Genomic DNA, 11091 nt, shown 5'->3' with positions numbered 1-11091 from the left:
CAAACAAAGAGAGGGATAAAAGCTCAAATTGGTTCACTATTGGGAGATAAGATGAGGGCTTAGTTTTTTAGATAGCTAAATAGGGTTAAATCCTAAATGCCCTTATCATTTCAAATGCATCCAATTCAACAAAAATGTGGTCTCGACATGTATAAACTAGCAAGTTCTAGAATGCCAATACCATGTGTGATACCCACTTAATCAAACAAAAATAGAGCAAACAAGAATAATGTGCTCATATAAGACTCAAAAGCTCCCAAAAGTTTCAAAAATGGGTCAAGTCCAGCGTATTCAACACTCAACAACACTGCCAAGGGAAAACGAAATGCATAGCTAATATATTTACCCATATACCCACGCACCTTGATTGTGTCATTTATCATAGCAACATGCTCCAACATTAACAAGCATAGAAATAAACAAAAAGGCGACTAACTAAAATGTTTTCTTTTTTTTTCATTTTTTCCATTTTTTTCATTTTTTTTTGAGTAACAAAGCAAAAAGAAATAATGGAAACCACTCCCCCACACCTAAAACCTACATTGTCCTCAATGTAGAAAAGACAAATGAAGTATTAGGAGAAAAGAAAAGAAACTTCCCTGACCACCGGGGAGGGAAAGTGAGACACTAAGGCGGAGAAGGTGAGACGGCTGCGTGCATAAGGTGGTGTGGTGGCGGCGGACGCAAGGTGGAGTGACAGCGATGGACGCAACACCAACAGGAAGGAGAAGACTGAAGCTAAAACAAAGTGAAAAGGGATTAGGCAAGACATGATAAAAAAAAAGTAGAAAAAGTGGGGCTAGGAAAATTTTTTTTTTCTTTTTTGACTTTCGTTTTCGGAAGAGTTGGAAGGCGTGGGCACGCCTTGGAAGCTATAGTCTTCTGACCATCAATTCCAAAGCTTCATTCATTAGGCATGATCAACTAGAGTGGGCAAGTCCAACTGCCAGCTTCCTGCCACAAAATAACAATCCATTAAATGACACTAATACTAAATAAAAATTCCAAAAATATGGGAAAACTAAAACAAAAGAATCCTTGGGTTGCCTCCCAAGCAGCGCCTTTCTTTAATATTTTTGGCTAGACATCGTCATACTTATTCACGGAGGATAAAATCGTGTAGCTCGTCTCAGTGCTTCGTCTTCTATGTGTCCTTGATATCCCTCGCAAATAGAGTAATTCTTGAGCACACGAGGTATGGTCTTCCATGGATTAATAGATGGCTCTAAACAAGTCGATAAGAATCTTACTTCTTCACTTACTCCTCCATCACGAGCACTTACTGGTTCGAAATATTTTTTCATCATAACTCTTAACTTATTCCTATCATGAAACTGAAAATATTCTGGTATAGTAAAATCAATTTCACTAATAGGAATTGAAAAATAGGAGTTAGGTAAATATTGATTAAAGACTGGAGGAGATGTCACCGCATTTGGAGATTGTTCACTGGATTCATCCACTTGAACGCTTTGATATTGGGGTTCCATTTCTTGTACTTCAATTTTCTTTTCAAATGCATCTTCAGATTTTTCTTCTTGAAACTCTTGCAGCTCCTCATCACTAGTCAGGCAAATTTCACTCTCATTTTCTTCTAGATCAACAATGGTTTTCGAGGGCAATTCTTCAATTTGATCTACTAGATTACTCATTGCTTCCCTCATCATTCCATTTCTCATTTGCGTCTCCTGTTGAAATTGGTATGTATTAGTAGCTATTGATTCACCTATTTCTTCAAGAGACATACCTGACATAGATGATGATTCTTGAGACTCATACTGCTGAAAATTCATTGGCCCCGTTGTATAATTATAATTGGAGTTATCCCACCATCCTTGATCATACCCGTTTGAATAAGTGTCATACCACGTTTGAGATCGAGGTGAAGAATCTCCAAATTTTTTTGTGAGATAATCACTCAGGTAGTCTTGATATTCGGGGCACATACCGGTTGAATGATCCCTGGCATAACAAATTCCACAAGTTGCAGCAGTCATTCTTTCAATAAGAGAGTTTAGGGCCTCTGAATATGCAAACTTAGAAAAAAAACAAGCTTCATTGTCTTCCCTGGAAACAAAATCCAGTCTATCACCAAAATATGAAGTGTTAGAAGCCATAAACTATATTAAAAAATAAGAGAAAAATAAACAAAAAAAAATGAAAACAAGATGAACTCAAAAAGAAACAAATTAATCTGACACCAGTCCCCGGCAACGGCGCCAAAAATTGACAGGTGTCGAGTCTGTGCAATAATAAATACCTACTCGAGAAAAATGTAAATTTTACATATAGCGGTGAGTAGGGTCGAATCCACAGGGACTGGGGATAACTTATTTCTTTTAGAGTTCGAAGTATGGGGGGTTTTTAATGTAAGACAAATAAAAATGAAATAAAACAAACAAAATTCAAAACTAACTCACAAAGTATAATTTATTAAAAATAGCAATTAATAAAAGTTCTACCCAAAGGATCAACTGCTCAGGCACGGTCCAATTAAATGCTCATCGATGCAAAGATATTTCATCCATTTATCACTAGATTGGTTATAGTTATCAATAAGCTCTGACAACCAGCTCTTCCTTACATTTTCGACAGACAAGGTACGACCATTGACTGCTTCTCTAACCAGATAACAACCCTAGGTACGACCGTAGGAATTTAATTACCCAATTGCATTAAAGCTAGAAGAACCCAACCCTAACCAATAAACATGCTAAAAGGGTTTATTTAAGCTAGATCTTGCGCTTCCCCATCATAAAGCCAATTATGGTGGTTGCCACAGGGTGTTAACTAAATGAACAATTACGGATTCTATTTAATTAACATGACAGTAGGCTATTAAATTAAATCAAATACCCGGCCGTTGATATTCAGTTAATAAAATACCCATGAACAATTAATTCAGGAAACGCACGAATAATAATGAATTGGAAGAAATAATGAAGATTCGATTAGATCTCACAGATATTATGGACCGCGCCCTCGCGTCAACCTTTGGGTAGAGGAGAAAATTAGCCGCTCCTCATCGTGTCAATCCCGCGTGATTTAATTGAAGTCATTCAATTATTCGCCGAAAAATTGGGGAATGGGAATTAATTGCAGTAACAACAGAGAAGGCCCTGCCTTCGTCTTCGTTTTGGAGCCGCAAGTGTACGAAGCAAAAGGCTAACCGAAATTGTCCAGAGCAAGCGTAAAAGTCAAAAGGAAAATAGCCGTCTGGCCTATTCTAATTGCTACCGAAGAGAAGAAAGAAAAAAGGGAAAAAGCGTCTGACAGATCTGGGAAAAGAAAACTAAAGCTAAGGTATTGATGCTTCTGAATCTCCCTTTTTATTCTTTATATAGCCGCCGTCAGGAGCTTCTCCAACGTGACCCAATTAATTGAAAAACAAAAGCAAAGCTAGCCTTTTGGAGTTTTTATCCCATGCTTCTCGCGGTTCACGTGGACCGCAGTCCGGCTTTCGGTTTCGTCCACCTTCTAAGGCGTGGCCACGCCCTGAGACGGAAAGTCTCCTGGAAATTTACCCCGCGAGATCATTTTTCATGCCTACCACCTACAATTCACACAAATATCGAATATGAGTGAAATTCCAATTCTTAGCACCGTGAATAGCCAAAATTAGGACAAAATAACACTGCAAAATGTGCCAAATAACGGTTCTATCAATGTTGAAACTGAAAAATATGCCAAAGTTTTTTTAGGCAGAAGCAGTTTCTTAGTTTTTTTAGGCAAGAGCAATTTCTTATGCAATTTATCTGTTAAACAGGTGTCCTACAAGAAGTATTTTCAAAAAAATTCTTGAAGGAATTTGGAGTGGTAGAAGGCCATTTGTTGGTCATTTCAGAGTTTTTGGGTGTATTGCCTATTTCCATATTCCTGATCAATTAAGAAAGAAACTTGATGACAAGAGGGAGAAGTGTGTATTTTTTTGGTTATAGTGAAGTCTCTCGTACTTACATGTTGTATATTCTTGTGACAAAAAAGATGATATAATGAGTAGATATGTGACTTGTGATGAAAGAGGAGTTTGGGACTAGTCAACTGGAGATTCTAAGATAGCAGAGGTGACTCTAAATTATCAGCAAGAGGATGCTAATGATGATGTTCAGCTATCACCAGTTGATTAGGATCCATAGACTGAGTTAACTGGACGTCCACAACGTCAGCGACAGATGCCAATTCGTCTACAAGATTATGTTACTACACTAGATGATGTTCCTTTTGACGAAAATATTATTAATTTTACTTTGTTTGTAGATTGTGATCTAGTTGTGTATAAGGAGGCAACCACTGATGATCATTGGGTGAAAACAATAGAGGAAGAAATTAATACAATAGAGAAACATGACACCTGGGAACTTATTTTTCTTTTAATTGGTAAAAAAAGTCATTGGAGTGAAGTGAGGGTACAAGAAAAAAATTTAAACCCAATGGAGAAATTGATAGATGCAAGGCAATATTAGTGGTGAAAAGATACAAGTAGAAATCCGGGATTGACTATTTTGAAATATTTGCACCCGTTGCTAGGTTTGATACAGTCTATATGATAATTTCTCTAACTGGAGAATTTATCAAATGGATGTCAAGTCAACTTTCCTAAATGGAGTTCTTAATGAAGAAGTATATGTGGAGTAGCCAGCAAGATTTGTCAAAAGAGGTCTGGAAAATAAGGTATATAGATTGAAGAGAGCCTTATATCGATTGAAACAAGCCTCAAGAGCGTGGTATACAAGAATTGATTCCTATTTTCTGACTCATGATTTTCAGAGGTGTCCATATGAGCACACGTTATATATTAAATCTTATGCTCGTGGTGATATTCTTATTGTGTGCTTGTACATAGATGATTTAATTTTTATAAGAAATAATCCAGAGATGATTGCAGAATTCAGGGTGGCCATGATTAAACAGTTTGAGATGATAGATATGGGACTCATGTCATATTTTCTAGAAATTGAAATCTTTCAATCTTGATAGTGGAATTTTTATATTTCAAAAGAAATATGCAGGTGGCATTTTAAAGAAGTTCAAAACGGATACAGCAAAAATAATTATGACACCAGTTGAAGAAAAATTGAGATTGACCAAGGAGGGTGCTGGTGGATATGTGGATCCCACATATTTTAAAAGTTTGGTAGGGAGTTTGAAATATTTGACTTTTACAAGGCCAGATATCAATTTTGCTATTGGTCTGATTAGTAGATTCATAAAAAATTTACGTTAGTCACATTTGCAGGCAGTTAAGAGGATTTTGAGATATATTGGAGGTTCTTGCAGTGATAGCATTTTTTATTTAGGAAATGATCTGATTGAGTTGTTTGGCTACACAGATAGTGATTGGGGAGGTGATACAGTAGAGAGGAAGAGTACTTCAGGTTATGTATTTTTTATTGGTTTTGGAGTGTTTTTCTGCAGTTCGAAAAAACAACAGGCGATTGCATTGTCTACAATGGAAGCGGAGTTTATTGTAGCAGCTAACAGTGTTATTCAAGTTTTGTGGTTACGTCGCGTACTTGGTATTCTACAGCACAAGCAGGTTGATCCTACGAAAATTTATTGTCATAGTAAGTCAACAATTGAGTTGTTCAAGAATCCAGTACTTCATGGACGTAGCAAACATATTGACATCAAATATCACTTCATACGTGAATTAGTTCGAGAGAGAGAGATTGCAATTGATTATTGCAGAACTGAAGAACAAGTGGCTGACATTTTCACCAAAACATTGAAGACGGAGATTTTTATTAAGTTGAAGAAGTTGTTGGGCATGTCCAAATTAGAGGAGTTTGGTTTAAGGGAGGCAATGTAGAAATATAAACCAAACTATGATTGATTGGTTAGTTTTATTTATTGACCGCATGTCATTTGTTTATTAGCTAGTTTTCTTGGCAAGTCTAAAGTTGGCTACATGGGATCAAATCCCATAATGTTAGTCATAGTAGAATTAGAAGTCTTGTGTCTAGCTATTGTACAAAGTAGTAGTTGCCTTTTGTTTTTGGCCTTTGTGCATAGCCTCTGTTTTTCGTTCTTCTGTAGCCGCAGCCTTCTTGGAGTAATAGAAAAAAATTTCTTTCCTTTACCTTATCTATCAAATTCTTGAGATTGTTCCTGTTGGTTTATGTGTGATTATAAATTTGGATCCATCAAAATAGCTCAATGGAGTAAGATAAGATTTCAGAAAAGTTTGGTGATTAATCGTACACAACACCTTTTTCAAAAAACTTGGTTAAAGAAAATTAAAAATATACTATTATGTTGTTGTGAGGTTGACAATCAAAATATAAGGGCAAATTATATTTTACCCCTCTGTGGTTTAGTATTTTTTACATAATCCCTTCATAGTTTGGAGTAAAGTGTCAAACTGACGGAAATAATCATTCGTAACGGAATTTTTAAAAATGTCGAAATTATCCATATAAATACATGACACACTAACCCCCTTATAGTGTAATATTTTACCATATAACCCTCTTATGATTTTCAAAATATACACATAACCCCCTCGGTTAATAAATAATTTTCAATTTTACGTAAGGGTATTTTTGACATTTTAGGTGACTCCGTTACGAATGATCATTTCCGTCACTTTGACACTTTAATCCAAATCATGAGGGGGTTATATATAGCTTTTGAAACCATAGGGATTATGTAAAAATGCTAAATCATAGGGGTAAAGTAGAATTTGCCCAAAATATAATTGCGAACTTTAGCGTTAAAAAAATGTTAACATATCGTGACAACATAATCACTAGTAATATCAAAAACACAAGTAAGGATGACGTAAAAATGCAATCCAGTCCTTCCCATGACCGCAGAATCAAATGATCATCTCCCATGGGCAATTGGCTGTATTTCTTGATTTGGGAGGCTATAATATGTCGTTGTCAACATAATATCACCGCCACCGGAGGGATTGGATTGTTCTTGATGATCAATCAGGGGCTCAATCTCTTCTTGGTTTAAAGCTTGAGAACCTTGAGTCCTAGTATGCTTTGATGTGATTCGCAACCCTACCAGTTCCATTGCTACTTCTTTCATGGAAGGCCTGTCGGCGCCTTTTACATTTAGGCATCGTTCGGCAAGCACAGCAACTTGTCTCAATTGGTCAATATTCTCATCAGACGCGACAGAATCTTCAAGAATTTGAAACAGTCGATTTTCTTTCATCGAAGAAAGGAAATGATTGCTTAAACTTATCTCACCCTCTGATCTATTGAAGCATACGGGCTTTTTCCCTGTTAGTAGCTCCACAAGAACGACTCCAAAGCTATAAACATCACTTTTCTCTGTCAACTGAAATGTTTGGAAGAATTCAGGGTCCAGATATCCTCGAGTTCCTTGCACCACTGTAGATAGTTGATCTTGATCAAGAAGGCCCACTCTTGAAGCACCGAAATCGGATACTTTTGCTGTAAATTCCTCGTCCAGAAGTATGTTCGTGGTCTTTATGTCCCTATGGATGATGGGAGGTGAAGCAGCGGAGTGCAAATATGAGAGGGCTTCTGCAGTTTCTGCACCTATTTTCAGTCGGATGTCCCAACTAATTTCACGTGCCCGCTTCTTGTTGTGTAAATGGTTAAAAAGAGTGTCATTGTTGATAAATTCATAAACGAGTAAAGGTACCTCTGTCTCGAGACAACAACCAAAGAGCTTAACTACATTTTTGTGGTTAATTTGTGACAGAATCACAACCTCATTGATGAATTGCTCAATTTGGTTGGGATCAACTGTTTTTGACTTCTTGATAGCGACTTCTTTGTTGTCTATTAGACGACCTTTGTAGACTATCCCAAAACCTCCTTGACCAATAATGTTACCTTCATGGAAGTTGTTTGTTGCCTTCTCAAGATCTCTGGCACTGAAAATTCTTGGGCTATTTGAGGATTCTTCTTGTCCGTTGAGTCGCTTTTGTAGGAGTAGCCCTCCATTTTCTCGAAAGAATTTTTCCTTCAACCACATCATCTTTCTTTTCTTGGACACGTACAAGCACCAAGAACAGACCACTAGCAGAACCATAGTGCCCACAGCAACACCTAAGACAGTGTTTTTTTTACAATATTTAGAGGAAGAAAAATCCCAGAAAAGGAAGGAACGAGAAGGAACATGTTGAACTGCGCAGGGGTAAAGCAATATCAACTTCGAAGTATAATACAAGTGATTATTATCAAGTTTATATTAGTGAAATTGTCGATTATATTTCTGATCAAGATTTAAGCAAGAGTTTGTCCCTAAGTTTATTGCTTCGGCAATAATAGAATGCTTCTCTATATGTGATGCTTTTAACTGATAGGCAATGTGAGAAAATGTATACCCTAGAATTTTTTTTTCCTTTCACTTTAATGGAGACTTCAAACCGTACAATAAGGGAGCAAAAAAAAAAAGAAAAGACTTTGAATTCGAATAAAAAAGATAACGTCACTTGATTAATGTGGCTAATCATCGAATTGGTCTTGTGCTTCATACTCTTAACTCTCTTTAGTTTACATATATGTTGACTTTGGTTTGGCTAAATTCGAGGTCAAAAGTAAACCTGATTAAGAGGTGGTCGAGCTTTGGGTTGACATTGACTCAGCTAGGTAGTTTTGGCTTTCTAACAATAATTCCTTAAGAAATGCAAAAAATTTAAAAAGTGGAGTTTGGGTTGATCGTATGCGTATGTGTGTTTATAAACAAAAGGACAAATTACATTTTACCTCCTTGTGATTTAGCGTTTTTATACATAACTCCCATATGGTTTCAAAAGCCATACATAACCCCTTTATGATTTGGATTAAAGTGTCAAAGTGACGGAAATAATCATTCGTAACGGAACTTCTAAAAATGTCGAAATTACCCTTATAAATACATGACACACTAACTCCCTTATGGTTTAATACTTTACCATATAACCCCCTTATGGTTTCAAAATATACACATAACCTCCCTTGGTTAATTAATAATTTTCAACTTTATATAAGGTTATTTTTGACATTTTAGGTGATTCCATTACAAATTATCATTCCCGTCACTTTGACACTTTAATCCAAATCATAAGGGGATTATATATAGTTTTTGAAACTATAGGGAGTTATGTAAAAAATACTAAATCACAGGGGGGCAAAGTGAAATTTATCCTAAACAAAATGCAAATTAAGCTGATCTGAGAACAGTAATTTGCTTTTTGACCAAGCTTGGTCTTTGTGCCTATCTGTATAATACTTGGGAACACTTCGGTAACACAAAAGACAAACTATTACCTGCAAGAATACCAGCCACAAGTGCTTGATGGCTTTTCTTAGTGCAACCTTCACCCCCTTTTCCATCATCTTTCTTAAGGTACCCCTTCGTGCAAGAGCAATTGTAGCCTCCTTCGACGTTTATGCAAAGTTCTCCGAATTTGCAATTATTGGTCTCTTCTTTTTGACATTCATCAATATCTGCATAATGTTACCCCAAAAAAAAAATCATGTTGGATCTATCAAGGATTTGTTCAAGTAAAAATCATTTTTCAAAAGTACACCAGACCGTGTTTGTTTGGATTGAAAGTTCTTTGGGAAAAAATTTATTTGAGACAAGGACATGTGTAGTTGTCCACTGTGTTGTAATAAACATTATTCTTCGCACAATTGTAAAGACCTGGATCTTGGCATTCATTAATAGCTATAGAATTCAATAAAAAAATAGAAAGCAGAAGCATAATTTCAAATGTGAATTGAAACACACATACATATATGGATTAATTAGATAAATGAAACAATTTTTTCCACACATACCTTGGCAACCATCAGGGAGATATGGGTTGCCTTCGTATCCTTGATCGCAAGAACAACGGTACCCCAACCCCTTAAAAGGTTCGTAACAGTGACTGTTTTTACCAGAGCATGCATAAGAGGTCGTGTTTCTTTGGGCAACTTCACATGACCCGTCCTCAATGGTCCAATCGGCCACGACGGGAAGACTTAAATCAACGCTCAAGTTGGTGAGGTTATCTGCAGAAAAATTGAAAGCCTTCTCTTCGACCACAAAAGCGTAGCTGCAAGGATTGAAATCCCACACCTTGGTGTGGTTATTAAGACTGGTCAAGTTCACAGTAATATTCCATGCCCCTGGTGGGATATCTGTCCGGCAGCAACCGATGCCAGAACAAGAGCCATCAATTACATCTTCCTTATAATAACAGGAAGGGACACATCCAGTTGCGTAGCTCCGGTGTTGACCAAAACCATAAACTATACCGTAGGCATCACAGCCAACGACAATGAATTTATTAGCTGTACTGTTGAAGGTAAAGCGTTTAGATAATCTCATCCATGGTAAAAATTTGTACGATAAATTTCCGTTTTCATTATAGCAATCAGATGCTATATACTGCATAAGGTACACCTGACCTTCCAGAGATATATCTGTGACATTGATTGTACTGTTGCGCAGAACTGGTTGAGGGACAGAGGTTGAAGAGTTGATGCAGTTGATAAAGAATTTTTTGTTAAGGTAACAACCTTCTGTAATACCGAATGGAAATGGAATGCTTACATTTCCACAATGATCTTGGCAGCCAGGCCTTGCTATAGAAAATGTTGGGGATGTCAAAGTTGAAGCGGAAGAGAGCATCAAGGCAATTACCAAATGCATGAGCATCGGTAAAATCAAACGATTGAAGCCCATTGGAATTGTTTTTCAAAGAAGCAAGTTTCCTTATACGGAAGAGAGTTGCAATTGTTAATTGTGCACTTCTAAGGACTTTAAACTTACGATAGGGAAGACTTAGTTAGTAAACCCACGGAAGGCCTACGCATTTTACGATTGAAGCTTCTTCTGTAGACCCCAAATAGGGACGTTTTATAGGCATTCCAAGTAAAGGGAAGACTTAGCCAGTAAACGCACAAAAGGCCTACGCATTTTACCATTGAAACTTCTTCTGTAGACCCCAAATAGGACGGTTAACTTCAAATGAATGCAGTCAAGATATAAAGGAGCATTTGTTCACACTAGTCTCTGACGACCATGGGATCCACGTCTTTACGGGGTTGCTTATGCTAACGACATAAAGACTCTGTAAGGGAAGACTTTCAAGTCCACCCTACTGTTTCCATTTATTTACGTGAAAAACAA

The 11091-nt window shown here is 36.8% G+C and overlaps 1 protein-coding gene across 1 annotated transcript; it reads right to left on the bottom strand.

Annotated features, from left to right (window-relative positions):
* Positions 1 to 6671: 6671 nt before the first annotated feature.
* On the bottom strand, positions 6672 to 10772 carry LOC113714404 (wall-associated receptor kinase 3-like). Its single transcript, XM_027238221.2, has 3 exons — positions 9753 to 10772; positions 9237 to 9416; positions 6672 to 8033 (listed from the first exon to the last, which is right to left on the bottom strand). Exons 1-3 carry the CDS (start codon positions 10642 to 10644, stop codon positions 6826 to 6828), a joined length of 2280 nt encoding a protein of 759 aa, XP_027094022.1. The 5' UTR covers positions 10645 to 10772; the 3' UTR covers positions 6672 to 6825.
* Between the last annotated feature and the right edge of the window lie 319 nt (positions 10773 to 11091).

The sequence above is a fragment of the Coffea arabica genome, chromosome 10c, assembly GCF_036785885.1.
Source record: "Coffea arabica cultivar ET-39 chromosome 10c, Coffea Arabica ET-39 HiFi, whole genome shotgun sequence".
NCBI classification, from domain to species: domain Eukaryota; kingdom Viridiplantae; phylum Streptophyta; class Magnoliopsida; order Gentianales; family Rubiaceae; genus Coffea; species Coffea arabica.
This window is presented reverse-complemented; position numbering and strand designations above follow the sequence as displayed.

What these genes read in the sequence shown, in the direction of transcription:
- LOC113714404 (XM_027238221.2), bottom strand. Translation starts at nt 10,644, where the DNA reads ATGGGCTTCAATCGTTTGATTTTACCGATGCTCATGCATTTGGTAATT. An exon ending in TCTCCCTGATGGTTGCCAAG is followed by an intron (nt 9,417 to 9,752) that starts GTATGTGTGGAA and finishes AACATTATGCAG; the next exon opens with ATATTGATGAATGTCAAAAA. An exon ending in TGTGGCTGGTATTCTTGCAG is followed by an intron (nt 8,034 to 9,236) that starts GTAATAGTTTGT and finishes ACACTGTCTTAG; the next exon opens with GTGTTGCTGTGGGCACTATG.